Raw genomic sequence first — 25277 nt, 5'->3', positions numbered from 1 at the left:
CAAGAAAGGAAGGGTTGGAATTTATTTCGGCAGAAGCAAAGCGAGCATGGACTTTCGTTGTACAGCACAAAACACATCGGCCGAGTCCGTCCCAAAGAAGAATAAGGCCCAGTCCACACGGGCGCGCATACAGCCCGTGCGCATACAGCCTGCGAGCATACAGCCTGCACGCATACAGCCTGCGCGCTGTATACAAACATTCAGTTGACGAGGAGATTCAACCTTTTAAATTGAGCAGAAATGCTTTTTAATGTATAGTTATTAATTAAATTTACCAAGGAGCTGTATTTAAAGCTACAAAAAGAAACAAATAAAAAACGGTATAAAAAATTCAACGCCAACTCTAGCCTCGCCCAGCTGGTGGGGGGGCGATGACATCATCGTTTGTGTTTCAGGCGTCCACATGACCATTTGGTCCGTCTGGACGCTCGGCCCAATTGGCCCAGACGTGTTCACACTACGGGCCCTATCTTGCATCCGGCGCAATTGACTTAATCACTGGCGTATGTGTCGTTGCTAGTTTGCAACTGGCGCAGCCGCGCAGAGTGTTCTTTTCCCTCCTGCGCCACGCGTCGGTAAATAAGGGAAAGATCTTGCGCTCCAAGGGGCGGCTTGGCGAAAAGAGGAGGCGTGTTCTGGCGCAAACGTTCCCTGGCGCTATTTTGCAGTTTCAGACACCACTTGCGCCACAAACCAGGAAATACCTGGTTTATAGTCAGTGGTGCGTTGTTCAGATGCTATTTTAAGGGCGCATGCATACTGTTGCTTGTGCACCTTGCTTATACACTTTGCTTCTCTCATCTACCTAGCCACACATTCTTGGTAAATTATTTGGGAAAGAACAGCTGATACACAGCAGTAATAAGTTGTACTTTTAAATCAATGCATCTGCAAACACCGTACAGCAAACACATAAGTTCTTGACAGAGACATCGTGTACATGCCCATAACTTTTAGGATTGATGAGTATTTGATTGTGAGAATACATTGTTTTGCCGCGAGTGAGTGTTAAAAAGAATCAATGAATGCGGGTGCGCGTGTGTGCGTCCATCTGTTTAAACACACGCAAACCTAACACGTAACGCATAATACATAATACATTCCATGGCAATGTATATTAACGGGGGACACATGCATATTAACACAAGTCGATAACGATAATGCATACAATACTGATAAGAAACGATGTTTATTATGTATTGCGTATATCATTAAATATCATTAAATAGAACCACATTAAATAGGACTCAGTATTTGAAGTTGTGGAAGAAAACCTTATTCCATGTGTGAATTAGGCCATATTATTTGGCCATAAACTGAGCCATTTGAAGGTTGAAATTCATGTGCATCTGTCTCATCGGAGACTGCAGACGCACTGTCAAAATATCAAATCGTCAGATTCAAATGCGCTCATGGCTCTTAAAGGGGATGGGAGCTGGCAGTCTCATGGGTTTATTGCACGTTACGCCCAAACCCCGCCTACGGGTAATCAGGCTACTGCAGACCAACCCCTTTTTAGATTTGCGCCGGGCGCAAGGGTCATTTTTCGCGCCGGTAAACTAGCGCCGTACGTCGCCATAATTGCATAACCGCGATCTGATGGCCGACGGATCCGCCGCTGCCTGAAAAGTTTAACATTTCTCAACATTTTGAGGCAGGCCAAGGAGCCGAATGGACGGACGGACCCACAATGCATTTCACGGGGGCCCCCTTCAAAGTCAATGAGATCCGACGACCGACGGAGGTAGTGTGAACAAGCCCTTATGCGGTTTAACCAAAAAATCGGTTCTGTATGGACGGGGCCTAAATGTCATCCCAGGATCACTGGATAATCTACGTTTTTATTGAAAGAACATCTTTGACCAGCGGTAATAAATTGTCATGATTATCTTGTTAAATAAAATGTATTTATAAAAGGAACCGTTGGATTTATTTTGGCGGAAGCAAAGTGGCCAGACTTTGAGCAGTTTGCACCACAAAAACAAATACTTTCTTCTTTTTTTATTATAAAAATAGCCCTGAACACCTAAGCTCAGATGACTAAACAACAAAAAGATGGTGATTCAAACAACATGCAAGCTGACTGGTTTCAGAGATAGCAGCGTCAATATAATCCACCATGGCGACGATAGAATAAGTTTCATTATCAAAAATCGGGTCAAGTGCAAGAGTGCAAGGTATATTACTGAAGCTAGCCCCGAGGTGAGGAGCATCGGGATGGATAACAAATCCACAGTGTGAGACATTTACATTGAAATGTTTTGAATATTGTTCCAGCAAGTAAGTCTGTGAACGTCAAAAACGTGAGATTGGGTACATTTACCAGGGATGTCGTGAAAGTGAACTGCCAGTCCACCATCGGTTCGCCAGAGTGATGAGTGATTCACCGGATGTGACAGTGCACAAAGATCACCGAATGCGGAAGTACTACGTATCACCGTGATAATCCCCTATGGGAACCAAATGCAGACTGCAGCTCAGGAAATGCAGCAAAAAGGGGATTTGATAAAGAACTCAAAAATCTCAATTTAAAGAACTGGCAGAAAAACACTTTTTGGAGACCACAAGGACAAAGCGAAATGATAAAATCACAAACCGACAAGGGACTTGTATATATGGGGAGAGACTGATCGGTGAAAGAGGTGCAGGATAGGCAAGGTCACACAGGTATGGGGAATGAAGTGATGGCAGGCTTGATATGTGAATTGTGGGATACGCCTAAGGACATTTGGTTGACATGGGGAGAACACTCAACAACATAAAGAACATGACCTTGTGGTGTTTTTCATGCATATTTGGGGTTTTGAGGGAATAGAATTGCGTAGGCTACTGTTTAAGAAATAACCAAAATTACATATTTTATTCGAACAATGAGCTACATTTTTGTAATGAAAACCTCACCCCATTTAGCTAGCGTATATCCTAACCACAGGGGATATTTTAAGAACTATGGCCATCATATTTTTTTCTGTAAAAAGCATGCATATAATCCTGTATTGAATACATGGATTCAAAATGAGGGATCTTTATGCTTGGACCCAGACGCATGGGGAAGTCATCACGTTCTTCCTCAACTCCAAAAGTTGCCAAATGTGTACCCAGCTGTGAAGCTTAAAGAACTAGGTGTGGGTTGTGGGTTGTTGGAAGATGCTTTTTATACAGGTCATGCTCTTTTACATTAAGTGTAACTTTGATGGCTACACCCTGAATTAGCAGAGAGTAATAGTTTGATTATTTTGCGAGTAATTGTATCATGTAGCCTGTTTGTAAGGAATCATTTTATTGCCAAATATGTGAGCAATAATATTGCTATTTCTCATTCTAGATATGCAAGTGAAATGGCTCTGCCTCAGATGACCAAGAGGAGACATGTATGGCGGCATGTAGCTCAGGATGTAGAGCGGTTTGGCTGGTAACCGGAAGGTTTGATCCCTGGCTCCTCCTAGTGGAGTGTTGCTGCTCCCAATGAGCTGGCTGTCGCCTTGCATGGTTGACTCCGCCGTCGGTGTGTGAATGTGTGTATGAATGGGTGAATGTGAGGCAATATTGTGAAGCACTTTGAGTGGCAACTGGTTAGAAAATCGCTAGATAAATGCATTCCATTTACAAGAGTTGATTCATTGTGGAAAGTTGTGAAGACCCAGAGGTACCCGGCCCTCTGCCAGCTTGCACTGTCTGCACTATGCCCATTTCATAGTCCACCGGTGGAATTGGTGGTGGCGGGGGGCTGCCTCTGATTTCATTCCTCTGTATTATTTGCTGCTTTTTTGCCCTTTGCCAATCTCATGCCGGTTTATTAGTTGTGGACTTGTTTAAAACGAACAAGATAGCTACTACCGAGTTTTCAAGAGCAGCGCTGAGCTTTTCGCCGACTGCAAAGGCTACCTAACCTTATAAATTAACCTAACCCCAAATTGCCTAATCCATCATCTCCTGTTTTCTGATATGTTCTTTTAAAGTCTCAACGTCTGTGGGGATCTTAGCAATTCCATTTTTCTTCTTAAAGGGAAAGATCGACTTCAGACACCATGTTGTATTCAAGACCGATAGCTAGACAGTAAGCTACAGGACAGACGTTTGCTGATTCAGCTCTCTTTAATGCTGGCCCCTCTCACAGTACGGTGGCTCAATAATATCAGCACAATCCTCTGGTGGGGGAATGTTTTAAATGGGTGTGACATTATCATGTGTTTGTGCACTAAGAATTTACCCTGGGAAAGAAACTGAGTTTATATGTTTGTGGTGTTATTATATTACACCACAAACCCCCTCACATAACTCATACAATTTTAATAAAAAATATGCATGTGAAAAAACTTGTGCTTGTAAGCACAGAAGGAAGATGAAAATGGTAATGTAGTTTTGTTTAACAAGGAAGTAGACACAGTAAAAACTGTAAAAAGTAATTTTGTCATCTACATGCTCTTCCCCAAGCTGTTCACCCACAGCTTCATGCTATGCTTTTAGGGTTAAAACTAGCCCTGTTATTCCTTGGTCCCATGCACGTGTCTGTTCGTCATGGCAGCCTGTCTATTCCTGATCCAGCTCTGTCTTCTCTATATGTATTTGGTGGGCTCAGAGACTGTCAACTCTAATTTAAGAAGGCTGGTGCTTATGCTTTTGCAATTGTCTGAATGTTATTTATTTGTGCCATCTCTCTTTGTTTCTTCCTTTAATTAAGCATTGTGGCCGTTAATACATTTAGAATAGTAGATCTCACAGTAGCCTAGTAGAAACACAAATAGAGCTTGGCAAGAGACACTATGCTGTGTATTGCACAGTATCCTATAGCAGTCCCCTGCACCCATGACCCAGGCCCTTATTTTTTAGACTGCCTGCAAAGCCATGCACACACACACACACACACCCAAGCCATTTATTAACTAGGTAGAGGTTAACGGTGAGGCTGGAGGGGACAGTGAATTGTTGGTAACGTAGTTATAATGTATAATGATAGCTGTCAGGGAGGAACATAATAAATATCTGCATCTGAGATTGCCTGGAGGAAGATGCAGGGACAGAAGTAGAGAGAAGCAGAAGGAGACATTGTGTAAGAGAGGCCCTAGAGCAGAACCCCCCCCCCCCCCCCCCCATCCCACTGTTAATCAGATGGCTGCTTATACATAACCATTTATCTTGCTCCTCATCTGGGGGAGGGGGGGAGGTTATAAGCTGTTGATGAGCTGTAATGAAAACAGCCACATTCCCTCCCACAGGAGCAGACCAACGCCAGGGCATGGGGGTGTTTGTTTATGTGGTTGGAAACTGAACGCTTAAGGATATGCTAATTTTACATCCGTGTTAAATCTATTGGGAAGGCCTCTCTTAGTTAAAGTGACACTTTAAGGCACACTATAAAATTATTTCAGATGGCTAATGTAGTTCGGATCAGGGTGTTATCAGGGTAAGTGTTATTTCATTATTTAATGTTGGTGTGTGATGAGGGTGAGGTTAAAGTAGCGAAAGTAAAACAAAAAAAAGGATTTCAGAGACAGAAACACATAGTGTGGAGCGTGACTGAACAAAGTGTGTGTGCATGTGTGTGTTGGCACAGTGAGTTGGTGTGAGTGTGTGTTGGCCCGGTGAGGTGGTGTGTGGGTGTCAAGAAGGAGAACTCATAAATCCCATGATCACACTGATGAGGTCACAAGCAGAAACCTGCAGAAAGCCTTTAATTTCCTGTCTCATTCCATCTCCCTCGCTCTCCATTCATCCCCCTGTACTCCAGGACTCCATGCATCACCACTCCTCTCTCCTTTACTAACGTGCTGAACTGTAGGCCACCTCCTCGTCCCCCCTGTGCTGCTGCGGCAGGCCTCTGAAGTTTCTTCAGACCGTACATAAACCCAATGAAGGATATGGGGGGTAAACTGTAGCACTAGGGACTTCAGAGTCGATAAAACTGATAAAGAAGTTACCAGTGCCTGGGTACGACGACCAAACACGTTCAGATTATTGAAAAGAAAACTGCTCATCGTGGAGGGACTACAGGCCGTGGTGTTCTGTGACCAGTGTCAGTCTCTTTTATCTATCAAAATATCAACCTGTAGCCACGGAGAGCCAGAGAGGCTATATTCATCTCAGCAGTCGCCCAGCTTCCACTGTGAACATTATGTCCTACTGGAAATAGAAGATTGCTTCTAACCACTGCTATGTCACTGCGGCAGTCCCAGCTGCATGGAGAGACCAATACCAAGCAGCCACTGATTTTGTTTGACATTGTGTGTGTGTGTGTGTGCCAGTATCCCTCTATGGCAGAGTTGGTATTGTCATGCAAGCTCAGAAAAATTCTGACAAAACAGCGAGGAGACAGAACAACAGGAGAGATTTTGTCGGCCCCACACGTTCTATTTCATGAGTGAATTTGCCATCTGATCTCTCAAATCCACTTCCTACCATATCTGCTTCCCACTGTCAGAGCACCTGAGGTTCACTTGTGTTTTACTTCACTGTAAGGTTCATTAAAACAAATGAACATGAACTTTCTCTTTATGAAAAATACAAATATAATACATTTAGCTACACGGTGTGTCACTGAAAGATGTGAGCGAGAGAGTAAGGGAGTGTGGAGGAGATGCATGTCATGATTTACTCCTGGCTATTGATTTTCCGCCATGTTTCATCAGAAGCTCAAAGGCAACACCTGAGCCCAGTGAATGATAAGCAGCAGCCGCCGTGGTGGAGACTGGTGAGCCTTTAACAGCGTCTCATCCCAGGCTGACTGCTGGCAGTGTTCTGAAAACACTGTGCCTTGCTCTAAATTGTCTGTTCCATTTGTGTGCAAGGAAGGATTATTTGGGGTGCAGCCAAGTGCTGATATCTCAGGGTTTGCTATGAGGGGTAGAGGGGGGGGGGATACTCTGCCAAACTACCAAATCCAAATCCAAAAATAATCAACACATTCCATACAAAAATCGAACTCATGGCAACAATTCCAGGAAGCTGCATTTTCCTTTGTAACAGAGGGGGCAAAGAAGGAGGCATGTGTACGAGTCCACTTAAATCATCTCCCAGAAAAAGCCTCTTGTGGTTCATTAACCTTGATGGAAGTCCTCTATGTGTATCTGTATATTTCATTGTTCTCAGCGTATATTAGCAGCACAGCTGTGAGGCGTTTGTATTCAGCAGTTTAAGCATTCCGGTATTGTATTCAGGGCACACCGGGGGATTACAGAGAACCATAGTTTTATGTATTTATCCCCGTCTCATAAACATAAACATGAGATAATGTGGACGGAGAGTCTGGGATTAATTTTGAAATAGCTGATGTGTGTAGGGTGTGTGTTTAAGGCAGAGTATGTCCTAGAATAATTATGTCTGGGACAAGCCTCAAAAAGCCTCCAGGTTTTTCAGCATTCTTTGATATCAATCCTATACAACCCTCACCTCAAAACAAAGGGAGTAATCCTTGTTTCTCCAACTCTTTATTTGCTTTGTGGTTCACGTCTCATTCACTGGATATTTTTCTTTGCCTTCCATTTCTTTGTCTCTTCCATAACCTTTTCTAACCACCCTCTACCTCGCCCGTGTGCTATCTTTAACACCATCTTTCTTATCCCCTTTCATCACCCCCAGGTGCACTTAAGAAACACACAAGATTGTGGGCATGTGTTTAATTGAACGTTATTTTCATGCTGGTTGTGAATCTTCATGAACTTGTTTGAAAAAGTAGATTCAAGCATCTAACGTGAAAGGTTTAACTATTATGTGTCAAAATATTTGGAAAGAACGTAATTCTAATCCAAATTCAAATCCAAAAATGGAAAAAATATAATTCTAACATCATAAAGTCCTTAATTTAGGTGAGGAGCCTAAGGATGTCCATTCTTGAGCAGCTCCCACTGGAGCAGTCTGAGGAGGTCCTGACTGGCCCACCTCCTCCGGGAGAAGTCTGAGGAGGTCCTGACAGGACCACCTCCACCTGGAGGGGTCTGAGGAGGTCCAGCCTCCTACTGGAGGACCCTGAGCAGGTCCAGGCCGATGCGGCCCCTCTGTGGGTCCACATTGAGGACCCGTACCTCCACCCTCTCCCCGGGGCCCAGGAACAGGCTGCGGCCCCGCTTGCTGGGGGGCAGCCTGTCTGCAGTGATGTTGCTCTTGTGTATGAGGCCGGATTTCCCCACACCGATGTCCACGAAGGCCCCGAACAGGGCCGTGTTCTCCACCCGGCCCGTCAGCACCGCACCCACCTGCAGGTCCCGCATGGACACCACCCCACGCTTAAAGTCCGCCTGCTCGAACCCTGGGAGGACATGGACAGAGGAGGAGGACGGAGGCCAGAGGGGTGAGGAGTTGGAGGAAGGAAAGGGTGAAATGTGGAACAGCGAAATGGGAACAAAGAAGATGGATGAATGGGTGTGAGAAAAGAAAATGATACTGAGAAAGTAAGTAGCAGAGGTGTCAAGTAACTAAGTACAAATACTTTGTTACCTTACTCAAGTAGAGAATTTAGGTATCTATACTTTACTGGAGTAATTATTTTTCAGCTTACTTTTTACTTCTACTTCTTACATTTTCACGCACTTATCTGTACTTTCTACTCCTTACTTTTTAAAAATGGCCTCGTTACTCCTATTTAATTTCGGCTTGCTTTTATTCCGCCGGCGTTCAAAAAAAAACCTATCCAGATAATTTGCGCCATCGGATAGAGTGAATTTGATTGGTTGGATGAGAATAGAAATATATGCCATTCTGACACCCTATTGGTTCATACGCGATACATGGCACCTGCGCATGACCAGAACCCGTCTACATTCTCTGACCTGACATAAATCGCGCCACATTCCAGCTACGAAATAGCAGACGATGAGGGAAATGTCCCAACCAAGCACCAGTAGCCGCGTTTACATGGCACATCTGATCCGCATAGATTTATATGCGGCATAGATCTTCATGTGGTCCATAGTAGTGTTAAATGTTCTTTTCCCTCTCTCTCCACCTCATCCCTCACTCTCCACCTCAAGCTGGTGTGTGGTGAGCGTTCTGGCGCCGATTGGCTGCCGTGCATCACCCAAATGGGTGCTACATACTGGTGGTGGTTAGTGAGGTCCCCCCCCCCCTCCCCCTTCACTGTAGGCGTCTTTGAGTGTCTAGAAAAGCGCTAAATAAATTCAATGCATTATAGATCTGTTCCTAAAATGTGGTCCGAATGTACTGTATAGGCTACATGGCAGTAACAAAAGTGTCCGTTATGTCTCTCGCGCACACCTGACACATCTCTGGACCGGCGGGGACATAATGGATGTCTTATCACTATCGGGGATTTTAAATTTGATTTTAATGAAAGCACAGCAGGAGAGAGCTTTTCTCTGCCTGCTCCTTCAATTAAGAAGGAGGAGGACAGCGCAGCAACGTCAATTTCTCGTCAGATCTTTATATTTACCCTAAGCTCCGCCGCAAACAAGAGGAATTTGGATGCGAGTCCGCAGCCAAGACTGGTGGGAGAAAGTGGTCTTACGGGAATTTAGTGACCAGGAATCCTCGAAGGTCCAATTGCGAACTACTGCAGCTGCCATCTCTCTAAGTTAAGAAGTATTTTAACGTTCAGCCTGCAAAAGTTCTAGTAGTAGCCTACTCATTTACAGTTATCTCGGACGCGCGCGGACACTATCATACGCAAACACGTCATTAATAAACACCCATGTCCCGTCGCTTAGCAACCGGACACGCTTACCGGACTACTTTTACGGAGTGATAACAAAGACGTGAATCAGGCAATAAATCCACTTTCCTTGACAGCGGTGAAGTTCGGTGTGCTTAAAAGTACCGACGGAGCTCAGTGGACCAATTGCGAACTACTGCGGCTGCTCTAAGTTAAACCCCAATCTATTCGAAATAAGTGTATACATGGCGATTAAAACGGACTACACCACCTCTTCTATTCGACATAGAATCTATGCCGAACAGATAATTGTATTCCGAATGAGGCGTATACATGATCATTTTCTGTTCCGCATAGAAATCTATGCGGACCAGATGGGTCCATGTAAACGCGGCTAGTGAGGAGGTTGGTAGCCAAGAAGACCAGCCAACCCTTCTACATCCCTGGCCGTACCTGGAAGAATTTTTTGAAATGGTTGGATGCAAAATCCACTCAGTTCTTACTCGTTACATCTTAAATTCCTGCAGCAAAGCTTGGAACATACATTTACATTCCCAATAAAGGCTTTTGATAACATGCCTCTGAAGTTTGACTTTTTGCACCATTCCAATACTTACAGGGAACTAGTCATCATATCTTCCGCTCCATGAAAAACATGTTAATGCTCAGTAGTACACATATATGGTTCTTTAATGTATTTGCATTGTACTAATATGCGTTCATTTTCAATGGGTATAAATGTGTCTGAAACAGGTGCATCCCAATTTTATCAACATTAACATTATAGTCATTAGATGGCCTTTAGAAAAATGTTTTTTGGAGGGAAGTGGGGCAGTGTGCTATAGAGGTGTGCTGTGTGTGTCACTAATTCACAGATGGGATAAATGCCGAGACCAAATTCCTTGTATGTGTGAGCATACTTTGCAAAAAAAGCTGATTGTAATTCTATAGGCCCCTGTGGCACGGCCTACGCTTTTGTCCTTAATGGCATTTTTTCCCCCTTGCATTACTTTTACTTTAATACTTTAAGTAGTTTTGAAACCAGTACTTTTATACTTTTACTTAAAGGCCCACTATGCAACTTCGGGCATTTCTTCGCTGTTTTCTTGGTTTTGGCACGCACATTTCTCTACACAGCGCCCCCTACAGCTTCGTAGTAGATATTTTACAACACTGTCGTAACAACTCGTTGACGACCCTTCCCCATGCACTTCTACGCGAGCCATGTGCATTTGTTTTCAAAGAAGCCGGCGAATGCGTGGAGCCATGTACGAAGTAGATGTTCATAAAGTTTATATCCTAGATTATAATTGTTTTATCTTAGGTTGAACAGAACAATCAGTGTAAGAGTGTTGGCCAACATAATAATCTAACTAAACAAGAACCTGGATTCGGGGATTCAGTCTGTATCTGGGGGACGAGACAGACGAACTGAAAAACACCCATGGAAACAAAGGTGTTTATATGATTGCAACCAAGCAAGCTAGAAACATACAGGGCTCACAACAAAATGGTAGAGAAAACAATTTTTACAGGGCTCACAACAAAATGGTTGAGCAAACACATTTGTACAGAGACTATCAACATCAAGAATACCACGAAGACAAAAGTTCACCCAAGGGTACTTTCAATTTCAAAAGCAGAACGGCCAAGTCGGCGTCTGATTTGCAGTCTTCTTTTTCTTTCAGTTCACGCTATTCCTGAAAAGCTTGCCCAACGTTTACTCGTGTCTGGCCTCTCTGTCGGTCAGTCTCCCTTTTCTCTTCTTCTGTTCCTCCGACATTGGGTTTCTCAGTCTCTTTTTAGTCGGCTGATCTATGATGAATGTAACAATCCCTTAGTTACTTGTGTTTATATCGAGCCGGTTCCGTGTTTGGGGGTCTGAGCCATAAAGCAATTCGTTACTTCGCGAGACCCGAGACTCCCGCGAGAGTGGGCGGCGGGTCGCCGGCAGAAACATATTCCTTTTCTCCGCCAAGATGCGCAAGGGGGAGTCGAAACAACGAACAATCGAAAAAAAATGTATGATAGAACCATCGCAATGACTCTTAGCCTGTTATATTAAGGTAAATCAAGCCAAAAAAGTTGCATAGTTCCCCTTTCACTCGTGTCTGATCTCTTTTCTGGTCCATTCTTCTTTTGTTCCACCGACAGTCGCCTCTTGGGTCCCTTATCAGTCGATGGATCCATGATGAATGCAACAATTGCCTCGCAACTGGCTGTTTATATCTAGCCGGTGCCATGTTTGGGTGTGTGTCTGTGCCGTAAAGCATTTTCAAAACTACAATCTGACTACATTTTCGAGGCGCGATTGGATACTTCCGCTGCGTCACATCCGGATTGTGTCGGTCCGAACAGAGCAAGTTGCATATGCGCTTTTTCCTTGGAGAGGTGACATGGGGCAATGACACACCCACCAAACGACCCAGAAATGGTTGCAGAACCATCAGAATAACTCTCAACCAGCATAATTAATGTAATTTTGGCTAAAAAAGTTGCATAGTGGGCCTTTAAGTAAAAAGCCTGAGTTGATACTTCAACTTCTACAGAAGTATTTTTAAACGCTACTATACTTCTACTTGAGTAATGAATGTGAATACTTTTGACACCTCTGGTAAGTAATAAGGTAGTGAGCAAATTAATTACATGAAAAGATATCTCATTACGAGCAATTTCTAATGTTCGCCTCTGTGTGCTAACATATGCCTCAGCTTACATGTCCACTCCACCTTCCACTGCCTCTGAGAGATCCTTTTCTTTCTGCATTAAGACAAACAAGTGAAGCTAGCGCTCCAGGAAATAGTCAGGACCAATCTTCCCCCTCAGAACAGATTTAATTCGGTAGCCTTGGGCCATCTTTGTTCTCAGCTGAGCAACAGCAAGGATCTCATAGGTATTAAGCAGCAACTGAATAGTTCCTACCGAAGAATGATCCTCAAAGCTTAAACCATCCCTTTAATTTCATTTAAAGTAATGGAAAAAACTAAAACCTACAGGAAAGGTGAAACCCGTATTTTTTTTAAATACATAGTAACATGGATTACTTCATGATTTGATGCAAATAACATTTCAAATTAGATGAAAAAACATCAAAAAGGACTCAAAAGAATTGTTTATAACATCATCCCTGCCTTCTTCCAAAAAAAATTGTGTTTTCCAAATAATTGTACAGGCCAAAATGCGAATTTGTGACATATTCCTATTAGTCGCCATGTGAAAAGAAGGATGGATTACAGCGCCTAGTGAAGACGATTTATGCTTCAAACTTTAACCAAAATATCCTATGTATTAAGATGATTAAGATTAAAAGTTTAACTTTTTAATTGTAAAATAGTCTAGTGAATGGCTGTTCGCATATGAGGGGGATTATGATAAGTGGGTGTGTTTGGGAAATGTTAAGTTTCTCTGTTCAATAACTAAAATACGCTATCCCCTTTTCATATAAAAGTGTTATCCACAAATGCACTTTTTCATGCAATCAAAAGCAACCGATATTCACGTCCCACAGTGCACGTAAACATTGGCTTGTAGCGTTGACTGCTATAGAGATGAATGATCAATACACAGTGTTTCCCACAAACAGGTAGCAAAGTGTGGTGCCCCTCTGGCGCCGGTGGGGGAATCGAGTGTCATGGTGCCGTGGCGGTCGGTAGAGTTGGTCATCAGGGTGTATGTATGCAGAGTGGGTGAAGCGGGCGGCGTTCAAACAAACACTTTCTGAAGCTGCCATGTTAAATATACACCTGTATGCTTATCTATTGTCACATGATGAGACAATTTTAAAGCTACAAGAAGCATTTTAAATCATTCAGCTCAATCTTAATTCTTTAAAGTAAATTCTTTAAGAGTAGACAACTAAAAACATTTTTACCAGAACCCTGCCTGGTTTCATTCCTTGCCCCAACTCCATACATTACATGGCAGGCCAGTATAATTAGTTTGCACATACAAAGACCTGGGGTCTCATTTATAACTGTTGTGTACGCACAAAACAGGGCTGAAATTGGCGTACGTGACTTTCCACGCCAAGGTTGTGATTAGGGCTCGGCGATATGACCAAAATATCATATCCCGATATAGGTCATTCATATCCCGTTAATGACATATATCACGATATAGCACATTTTCTGTAAATTCAATGAATAGATACCGTATTTTCCGCACTATAAGGAGTGCCGCAGCAGCTAAATTGAATGATGTGTACATATATAAGACGCACTGGACTATAAACCGCAGGTGTTTAATGTTTAATTACCATTAGGGCTTGCCCAAATGCCATTTTTCAGGCTTCGAATACTCGTTGGTTTTTCCGAGCGAATATTTGAATACTCGTTCCAGAAAAAAACACCATCAAAAACAACATTAATAATCCCTATATACTCCCTGGAACCGATTTTGACAGTATCTGCATATTTTGTTGAAGATTTAATAGCTTTTGAAGGTTAATTAGTAGGCCTAAGTAGGTTGAAGTTCCTTAGTTTTTCCCTGTGAAAGCGAACAGCTGTTGTTCCGTTCCAAATCAGCTATCCTCTGCCGCACCGTTATATAAGTCGCAGAAAAAAAAAAAAAAAAAAAAAAAAAAAAAAAAAGTGACCACATGGAAAGGCCTATTTCGTAGCCCCTCTTTTAGGTACGAGCTCACTTTGTCTTGGCTGGTCGTGGGAGTCCTTCTCCTATTCAGAATTGTCTCGTTCACTCTCCTCCATGTTTGTTTTTGTTGCGTTCATGTGCCGTGTGGAAGAATGTAAAGCGTCGTCCAAATGACGTAAAATATTACCGTAAAGAGTGTGATTTGCGACAAGACGATATAAACAATAGAGGATAATATGAAACGATACATTTTTATATCATCACACGATATATATCGTCATATCGCCAAGCCAGAGAAGAACGATTATGTTTTATCATCGCCCTTCATAAGTTTAATTTCAATCCGTATCATGCGTTCAATCTATGTAATAAGAATAATTTAAGTAAACTGCGTTATTTCTCAGTTATAACTCCAGAAACATCTCCTTAGAATTAAAATGAAAAAAATGTCTATATTTAATTCCGTCACTCCATACTGTCCACTGACGGCGCAATTGCATGGAATAAAGCATCTGTCCAACATGTGTCAATAACATAATATTTTTATGTGACACTGTAAACACATAATCAAATGGCAATGTGGAAAACCAAGCCACATACTCCTCATCACAATCGTTATATTATTGTCCGTTCCTCTTGATGCTTTTCATGACAAATCAAGCATTAAAAAGGGGTTATGTTCAAAAACATTTTACGTGGGTGTTTACAAACTGATTATCCAAGGTGTGCTCGGTCAGTCTTATTACCGTAACCTTATAAATACAGCGGTGACGCCCATGCGTAATGCTGCCCCATAGCACTGCTGGCACTGCTGGAGGACCCTGCAAATGGCAGGATTCGGAGAGAGGGGTTCTTCAGGGACCATAAGGATTTATTGGTACATAAAAATATGTACCTTTATGTAGGGCTGGGCGATATGGCCTAAAATAAAAATCCCCGATTTTTTCACAAAAAATCTGATTTCCGATTTAAATCGATTTACATAAAAAAGCATTATGGCAGGCCCTGCCATTGTAAACATTGTAACCTGTAACATAACATAAAATGTAAAATATATAAAATATAAAATAAAATATTTCTGTAAACATAAGATTATTACTAATGATAAGAGGACTTCTAATAAAGTGCCAACATAAGATTCAAACTTTCAACACTGGTCATAAATATACAGTGTTTTGCAAACGGTAATTACCTTAAAAAAGTGAATAGCAACGGGAGAAGAATGAGGAAAAATACACACGCAGCTCTTTCCTTCACTCGTCTGTATTGAATGAGGAAGAGGAGCGCGATCCCCCTACTGCCCCTGCCCCGAGGCATTACCAACAGATCGACGAATTACCAACAGATCGACGAATTATTAAACCACACAGATATATTTCAAACGATTTGTTTACCTCAAAATTACGGTGGCGCTGAGCATTCACCAAATAAAAAAAAGTTTCACAGCTAATGTAGCCGTTAGCACACTCAGTATCTTGTAATTACGAGATAATATCTCGTAATTACGAGATAAGGATCTCGTAATTACGAGAAAAGATCTCGTAATTACAAGATAAGGATCACGTAATTATGAGATAAGGATCTCGTAATTACGAGATAAGATATCATATTTACGACATAAGGATCTCGTTTACGAGAAAAGGATCACGCCTCTCATTCATCAATAACGTTGCTGGCTAGCTGCAGGCCGGCAAAGATAGAAAACTGGTTCCACTTCATCAAGGAAGTAGCCAGAAATAACACAGGGATTGCTACTTGTGGTGTAAGCATGTAGCCATATGACCATACGGGAAAATCCATCGACAGCACCATTAATACATATGCCATAGGGTTTAAGTTTGTCGTATGAATCGACGTGCCACAAAAAGTTTGGACCTGGGTTTATGTAAAGAAGACGTCTTAGACGATTACGTTTCCTCAGTTGTACTCCTCGAGGGTCTAGGAGTAAGAGCAGGTGCCGTATAGTTGTTTGAGTCACTACCAAGCCTGCTTTTGTATCCGTGAAGCATCCCACTGGTTCAACTGCTCCTGCAGGAAGAGAGCCACTTGTAGCAGGTCCGACTGGGCTTTTCTCCTGAACAGTCCTAATGACTTCAGATGTCTGCGCAATGTTATTAATGCACTTATATTAATGCCCTCCTCACTTTTAAGGAACATCCATATTTCCCAATGCCTCAACCCGAGCAGGAAATAAAGTACGATAGCGTCGAATAGCGTCATCTTTGCCTGCCAATGACTTCAGATGTCTGCCCAATGTTGACATACTTATATTAATGCCCTCCTCACTGTGTGGTGTGTGGTGCACCTCGCTGCACCACACATTTGTCTATGTATTGGAAATACTGATACATATAACAGAAAGCCATGATTAAAGGTCTATGAATATAGTTTTCTTCTATTATGTTATTTCATTGTTGTGTGAAAAAATCACAACCAACAATCGTGTTCAAAATAAAAGGACCTTACAACGGGAGTCATGAGTCATGACTATCACCACGGACAACACTTCTCTCGACTATGTTAATGTAATATCCTGTTGTACCTAATATTTACTTTGCAGGAAAGAAATGTTTATTGGTAGAATCCCCTTTAGTGGGCAGAACGTTAAAAATAGCATTGGCAATGCAAAAGTATGTGTATACGTTGTATAGGTACATAGTAGTGGTGCAACGGTTCACGGGTTACCCGTGATCGGTGTTGCCACAGTTACCTTGAAAAAGTAATCTAGTTACTCCTTGAAATAGTAACTTAGTAACTTTACTGATTACTTGATTTTAACAGTAACTAAGTTAGATTACAAGTTACTTTATTAGTTACATTAAGCTGCGACAACACCCCCTGCCGTATCAAAATAAAAAATTACAACCGGTTTTGCCAATACTAACTCCCCAGACCGCCTGCTCCATCTGACCGAAGCCGACTGCATCACTGCCAACCGCGCGTCTCGACTGTTTGTTTTTTAGTGCGTACCACCAGGCCTGAAAAAGATTCTTTGGGAAACACTGAAAATTAACTTTTGAAAAAGATACTAAAGTTTTCTGAACTTAATCAAGTTGTCACAGTAAAACTTCAAGAACCTGCTTCCACTTTATCAAACTTCTTTCATGATATCAACAAGCCTTTAATGACAAACGTGGACATGTCTCCAGTGGACGGTCAAACTAGGGGTCGATTATTATTATATGTTTTTTAGCGAAACGCATTTATCGCTGCCTAAATGGCTATTTTTTAGCCATTATTTTTTCTTATAGTAAAGACAAAAATCTCCATTCCACATCAAACATGCTGCTGGAGGAATCCCGCCGTGTTGGAGACGAAAAGCGTCTTGCAGGCTCCACAGGACTGCACCTGAACCAACTGGCTCATTTTCCCGTGCATGATATGCCCATTATGAGATGTCAACTGTGGACTATCGAAGTGTTTTTATGTATTTTACCATTGTTTAAACATTGAGTTTGAAACAGCGATGCTCAAGCTTGATATAATGGATGGCAATGGATAACCTACCAAAGTGATCGCCCTCTTAGGTAACAATCCACTCAAATTCCAATTAAGACACACTCCTTTGAAACTATGGGTACATACAATTAAAAAGTGGCATGTACGTTGTGCAAAGTTTCAATGCAATTGCACCCCAGCAATAGCATTATTCATGGGCATGCAAGCTAGAAAGCCCACACACAGTATTCTGGATGACGGATCGCACCCCCCAAAAAAAGAGGAACTATTTAACTGCAGCTGATTGCCTTGTCTTACCCTGGCGTATGTCAAAGCCGGGGGGCTGGGTGAGGCCCTCCACGATGAGCTGCAGCGTCTCAGGGATAGTGTCTAGAGTCCTGGCCAGATGCTCCAGGCAGCTGGCCTGAACCTGGGTCTCCACACACCTCCGCAGCCCCTCGCTACCGATCTGGCCCATGCTGCCACCGACTAGGGACACCAATCTGAAGAGGTAGGGCAGACAGGGCAAAGGCTGTGAGGGACTAAGTCTAAATTGGTTCAAACAAACAAAATAACCAGAATTGTACAAAATAAATGATATCATTCATTGAATGAGATAGTATTTCAATAATTTATAAATAAATACATGTATATTTATTCACTTTTAAGTTCACAAACACAAGCAAAATACATCAACAAATCAGGACCGCAAAAACAAAACATAAACGACTTGGCTCATTGTTCAGTCAAAGGGAGTTTATGAGACCGCTTAATTGCCCTTTACTTAACTCTATATGCATGACATTTTTACCAAAGACTAGCGGTTAACAAAAAAGTTTTATTATAAGAATGTACTAAGTACCATTGTGTAATGTCTGGATGTGGTGCTTCTGTGGGCTGCATAATATACAGGTTCGCCATCACTTAATGATCAGTAGCTTTTCTATTTAAGACCGCATGATGAAAACTAGAGAGACATTGCAAGAACAGACAAATTAAGAGGATTCAGCCTTCGTTGCATCAGCTGAACCAGCAGATAAAGAAGGATACCGTCCTACCTTTGAGAAGTAGAGGCATAAACAACTAGTGTAAGATACCTGTAAGATATATTGGCAGTGTAGTACATGCTGTATATGCATGCTACATGTACATGTAGCAGCTCCTCCTAGCTGAGTGTTGATGTGTCCCTGAGCAAGACATTTAACCCTAACTGCTCCTGACGAGCTGGCTGTCGCCTTGCATGGTTGAATCTGCCGTTGGTGTGTCAATGTGTGTATTAACCGATGTAAGTCGCTTTGGATAAAAGTGTCTGCTAAATGCCCTAACTATAACTGTAACAAGTTTACTGTGTTTGCTAGAAGACATGCTAACATGATAGCTGCTCAGTCCTGCAAGAAAATTTTTGCCTGAAGATGAGCTGTAATGTTGCCGTTTTATGAGAGGCCTCTTTGTATCCCATACAAAATAACTAAACCAGCTATTGAGGTTTTCGATAGTTTGATGTGAGAAGAAATTTGAATCAACCAAATCTGTTTGTTCGGTTGACCGGTTTGCTAGAACTGCCTCGGCCATAGCCTCCATCGCCAGAGCCAACAGGAGAGGCAAAGAGGACAGCCCTGTCTTGTCGCTCTTTGAGTGAAGAAATTGGGAGATCACAATCCCCTAGCAATTACTGCGGCATGAGAAGGAAACCTGACCCACACAATAAATTGTCTGCTAGACCAAATGAATATAATGTGTGAAACAGATAAGCCATTCAATGCGGTCAAATGCCTTTAAAGCATTAAATGCGCAACAAGACCATCTATGGACTGCTGATGAAAAGACTGAATTGTTTTCAGTAACATGCAAATATTGTTACATGAGTTAGGACCTTGCATAATACCTATTTGGTCCTGCATTTCAGTTCAGTGTCTGGTCATGAGATTAGCCTGTAGGAGTCACACTCCTCAGGCCCTTACTTTACCCTGACCTTCATTGGAATAAATATTAGTCTCCACACAACTATATAATTCAAATCCTAACAAAGGGCATTAACAATCTCTGATGAGGGATTTATGAAGTTGTTACAATCTTGGTTTAAATGGCACTTAAAATTTCTGTCTACAAAAGAGTTCCTGACATTTAGATCTGACATTTTAGAGAACACACTATTAAGGAAATCACTGGGATTACCAGGGGTTAGTAGATATTTATGATAGCAACTTATTCTCCATAAAACACACTTTTAATAATTAAAGAGTCTGCAAGTGTCCTTAATGCAGTTTGTACATTTAAATGTTTTTTCCAAAATAAAATAGCCAAACCTCTCCTCCTTGTTGTAAAGGAAGAACTTAATACCTTCCCAAACCTGTCCCCCTTGTTGCAATTTGAAATGTTCAGCAACATTTAAGTGGGTCTCCTGCAGAAGCCTAATATCTACCCCTTCTATCTTAAGCTAAGTCAAGACCTTTCTGTTTGTATGGTGTATTGACACCATTTACATTCCAGGTGTAAAGTTGTCACTCCCCACATAAGACATATTAACCGCTTTTAAGGGACATTGTAGAAACCAACTTCCATCACATAAACAAAAATTAGTCAGTCTGGAAATTCCTGAGTGACCCTGAGTGAGGCAGGGTAGAGGCAGAGAGAGTCCTCTGCGTGTCCCACAAGGCAATTGTTCTTTCTCCTGCATGTATTCCAAGTCATCAATATGATCCCTCATGTCAACACCAGCTTTTCCAATTCTTGCCCTCAACAGGATAAGCAGCATCTCCCAGTGCTGAAGTCCTAGTCTCTGTCTCTATGGTCCCTTTTTCCTAGGCGTGATCATTGATAGGAATAATCTGTAGTCACTAAGTGTGGGTTAAATGAGGTGGGTTAAAACTAAGCTACCCTAGCTCGTCAGCTCAATGTGTCCCACTGCAGGTTTTTCTTTACGGCATGGTTGTAGTATGTGGTTAATACACATTCCAGGATGTGAAATCATGAAAAGTAACAAAATGTTTTTAGCTAAACTGAGCTCAACCTCTCTTCAAGCCACCATCTTGAAATCATTTTTCATCATCATATATTAATGATACATTTAAATATGTGTGTTTGTGGGAGAGAAATGTTTTGTGTGTGTCCATATTGGTTTTAGGGTTCATGCAGGCGTGCCTGTTTGTGACATTGTTGGGAAAATAGTCTTAATGGTGATCCCAGTTTGTGTGCCAAGTCTCCTGTTGACTGAGAGAAAAAATATTTTTTACTAGTTTAGCTGGCTAAAAAATGGAAATAAAATAAGAAAGTTTATCCATCACTAAATGCACACCTCTTTAGTGGAAATAATTGATTAAATACACATACATTTGTTTAGTCTACATGCAGAGAGCCAGACAGCAGTGGCCATAAGGAGAATGCAAAGCTGTTGCTCACTGGAGAATTATGTTTGTTTGGTGTACATACGAGACGTGTGAACTATGTGCTCCTGGTGTGTTGGGTCCCTGGTTAAGTTAATGTAATGTTTAAATCGTTGACAGACATGAATGTGTAGGTCTGGACCAGTTGGGCAATGCTGCAGATGGAAATCACCACGGCAGCCTGACGCCAAAGAGACTTTGCAGCTGTCCCCCATCTTGTGACGGATAGGACAGGTGGGTCGATGCGACTGGCGCACACACTAGGAAAGACACGCTGAGGGCCATGTGCAAATTTTGCAGGGAGAGCCACAGCAGGAATGTAACTTGACTCAGCTTGTGTACCAACTATGTCTGAGACAATTGTGAATGATGAGGTTCCTGCCAGCTCCAATATCTCTGCCATCGTACCTCTTGCACACCCAACCAAGAAACACAATGCCTCGATCCCTCAACGAGAGCCAGTCACTTTGGGGGAATTAGAAGCTAAATGGTAGCTAAATTGAAGCTAAATCGTGCCACAGCTAAGCCCTGCCTAGGAGAGCAGCACAATTGACGTTTTGTAGTTGCACAATGGCAGATCACTCTTCAATTTAACCTCATCAATTCAAAATAGAAATGGGGCTTTGGACACACTGAGCTCCTCCAAAGCCAGTGTTTTTCTACTCAACAGGGCTTGGAGTAAGCAATCTTATCCCATGTGAAGTTCTGAACACAGGCCGGTGAACCATTAGACAGTGTCATGGTGATATGATGCTATGGTAATTAACTGGACCTGACTAATGTCTCCAACTCAAACATGGTCCTCCACCATTTCATAACCCTTTCTGACCGCGGTCACTTTCTGAATTCTCTGGAAACTTTCTTTAAATGCAACTGATTGGATGGGATAAGAGGTGGCCATCCTACACCATTACACAATGACAGGTTTGATGATCATATATCTCATATCAATATGTAACATAGGTCTACTTACGAAGACTTGACTTACGAAATAAAACAATTAAGTGAATAACACAAATATGAAGACTGAAAGAAAAATAAATGGCGGAGATGATCACAGTCATTATTTTGTCCAGCTATACAGTCAATACCTCACAGTTACAAAAACGTCAGCTACAGCTAGGGGATAGTTGTCTTGCCAAAGGACACCTTAACATGATTTTGAAAGATGAACAGGGAAATTGAACCAACTAGCACAGAAATCAGTTTAGAAAAACATGAGAACTGCAAAGAGAAGCAGGGGAGGAGAAGATTTGATACCCAAAAGCAAATAGAAAAGAGGATGATGTGGATGAAGTGTTGGGGGGAGGATGGTGAGAAAATCGATCAAAAGAGGAGACACAGAGAAGACAAAGCAGGAGGCATATTAGAAGAAAGAAGAAAGGAAAAAGGAAAATGCAGTGGATTAATGAACCAAGTATCCTGCACCAGGATGGAGTCAGTGGGCGTACCTTGTGTGTGTGTGTGGGTGGGTGCTTGTTTGTGTGTGTCGTATGTGTGCATCATATCGTTTATCCAGGTGGGTGCTAGTATTTAAGAGGTACCAGGAGTCAAGGGGGCCCTCCGACTAGAAGGCACAAACCCACTGCACATATTCCTTGTGTGTTATTGTGTGTATGGTGTGTGTTTTGGTGGGATGACCAACTTAATAGGTTCCACTGAGATATATAATCTAGCACACACACATTATCTCACATCAAAGACAGTTTTTTCTTGTTGTGTGACTCTCTTGTGTCTCAAATGATGAATGATTTTCCAAAGAGTGGACCACCAATACTAAGTATCATGATATTCTCACCTCAGTGGCAGCTCCTTTTGTTAAATTACGAACAACCCCCTCTGTTTAGCATTGAACAAATAGTTGCTCTAAGTAGAGTTGCTCTCTGTAGTCATTGCGACAATTTATATACACAGTATTCAATATAACCCAATTATATTGTAATAATATCGTTTTGATCCAAACCCAAAAATGTGTACTCAAAGTATGAATTTGCCTATGTTTTTATGACTATGTTTCCCTTCATGAAGCCTGTCAATGTTTAGCATATTGCATAGTGACTGTTATCCTCCTATCAGCATTATGATCATATAGATGCTTCTGCACACTGCATGACCGTGGCCGGCCGGTGTTGAGTCAAGTACTGTGGTCTGGGTCCCAGCTTGATGCGTGCAGGAAAAAGCCAGTCAGACGTGGGGTTTAGCATGGACCCACAAGTCACCCACACCCACCGACCCATTCTAATTAAACAGGCGTGACCTCAGGGCTGGGAGGAAGCCAGAGGCCCCGGAGGGGAGAAATGCACAGAGCAACGTGCACTCTGCACTGTGGTGGAGAAATCACTAGGAAGTCTAGAAAACACCTGATGGTTTAATGGTTGAACACTTTTATCCTATGCAAATAGATGATTGTGTTTAGGGCATTGATGAGAAAATCCTGGATAATATCAGCTATTGCGCTGTTGTCAATGCCTAGCACACAAATAAGTACAATTGAAAAGAACAACATATTAGGAACAACATATGATATGTTATCATGTTTCCAGTATGCATTTCTGTGAATGGTAATCAGAAATAAACAAGATAAATAATATTGTTTATCCTCCATAAAATAAATGCACTATTGTGTGTAGTGCTGAACTTTGTGTGTATGTGTGTGCTCATGCGTGTGCATGAGACGATATCGTTACAAAAAATAATGATGTGTGGGCTGTGAGCTGTAATTGAGGATCCAGTTGCTTTAATGTGATGAACCTGATATGCTTTTCGGATACTCACACCCGCCCACACAGACACACACACCACCACCTACAAAGAAGGGTGCATAAATCAACACGGACCATGCAAATGCACATCCAAAGGAATCTCAACACATGCCAACACACAGACAAGCTCTCACACACACACACCCACAAAAAATAAGACGCAGCGGAGCCGGAATAAAATATTCCATTGATTTGAGTACTTCACTGGTCCCCTTTGTCCTTGCTTCTTTTGTTCCACAACCCCCCCCCCCCCCAGCCTCCTTCCTTCCAACCACAGATTCACCTCATTTATCACTTTAGCATCTAAATGCAGGCCTTCTACTACTGGAGGAGCGACACTAAGAAACAGCCCAGCAACTCTAAGCACACTGAGCCTGATCCAGCCATCGACGGGTGGGTGGGGTCCCACTCGTCAAGGACGTGGCCCTGGTCGACAGAATCTGTCAAAAGAACCCCAGGTAACAATATTCATCGTTTTCCATGATTCTGTGTAGGCAGTTTGAACATATGCAGGAGCACACACTCTGAAGCACCTGGCAGACAGCAGTAGTGCCTGTGTGTTTCACCCCAATACACGTTTTTAACACACACACACACAGACATGAGTGTGAGTAATGATGATTGACATTTAAGAGGGCCCCATTGGAACAGTAGTATTCACAAACCATAGGGAGCTGAAAGAACACACACCGCAGAGTGAGGCCGACAGTGGGGGGGGGGGAAAGAGTTTTCTGCCTGGTTTAGTAGTAAATGAGGCCGAACGGCGAGGAGAGAAAACAAACAGAGCGGGATAGGAACTGGGTGAAGTATAGAACGAGTAAGGGCGATAAAAGAGAGCCACAGAGCGAGCCAATAGGAGAGACCTCCAGACCATTCTCTCATGCACAAGCATTTTCAAAAGCTATTTGAACATAAAAGCATTAGAAGACGCGTCAAGGAGACATTAAAAAAGAATGCCCACACTGACTACTCGCTCAAAAATACCTTTTGTAACAAGAAGCACAAACTAAATATGGGCAGTGAACCCAAAATAGTATATTTTGGTTTTAAACATGGTAATATGTAAATGATTTATGCCATTTTATAACTGTTACTAAAATAAGACCGAAATTGAGAGCATGTGGGTCTTGAAGATTAGAATGTCATCAAGAATGTTCATGGACCACCGAAAATGCAAACAATAAAAAATGGTTAACTAACTTTTTCAAAATGGAAACAAAAAGCGATAGCTTTGTCCTCCTTGTACACAATTATTACTGCAAGAAGGCCATGGTCAGTCTGAAACTGTGGAAAGATATAGTCTGTTGCTTATGCTACCAGTTTGTTAATTTAGCAAACACAAATTAACAAAAGAAATTCTGAAACAATATCGGTCATTATAACGTTCATATAAAAAAAACGTAGAGCACTATAAAAGTATCACAAAGTTGCCTGCAGTCATAACCATGGGGATAACAAGAATCCCGTAATCAATCATAGAAATCTCAGCCCTCCTTTTTCTCA

At 42.1% G+C, this 25277-nt stretch overlaps 1 protein-coding gene across 3 annotated transcripts in view; it reads right to left on the bottom strand.

Moving 5' to 3' along the window:
- Positions 1–7598: 7598 nt before the first annotated feature.
- srbd1 (S1 RNA binding domain 1) overlaps positions 7599–25277 on the bottom strand; it is a 142266-nt gene continuing 124587 nt past the window's right edge. For 2 of the 3 annotated variants that reach the window (XM_030378823.1, XM_030378825.1), the window contains exons 20-21: positions 17948–18132; positions 7599–8242 (exon numbers count right to left, since the gene is read on the bottom strand). In XM_030378823.1, the coding sequence (XP_030234683.1) occupies positions 7950–8242; positions 17948–18132 (478 nt within the window). In that variant the 3' untranslated portion in view covers positions 7599–7949. The remainder of the gene's footprint in view (positions 8243–17947; positions 18133–25277) is intronic. The other variant, XM_030378824.1, reaches the window with a different exon arrangement.

Source organism: Gadus morhua, chromosome 15 (genome assembly GCF_902167405.1).
Source record: "Gadus morhua chromosome 15, gadMor3.0, whole genome shotgun sequence".
NCBI lineage: Eukaryota > Metazoa > Chordata > Actinopteri > Gadiformes > Gadidae > Gadus > Gadus morhua.
The sequence above is the reverse complement of the archived record's forward strand: the minus strand, read 5'-3'. Positions and strand labels throughout refer to the sequence as shown.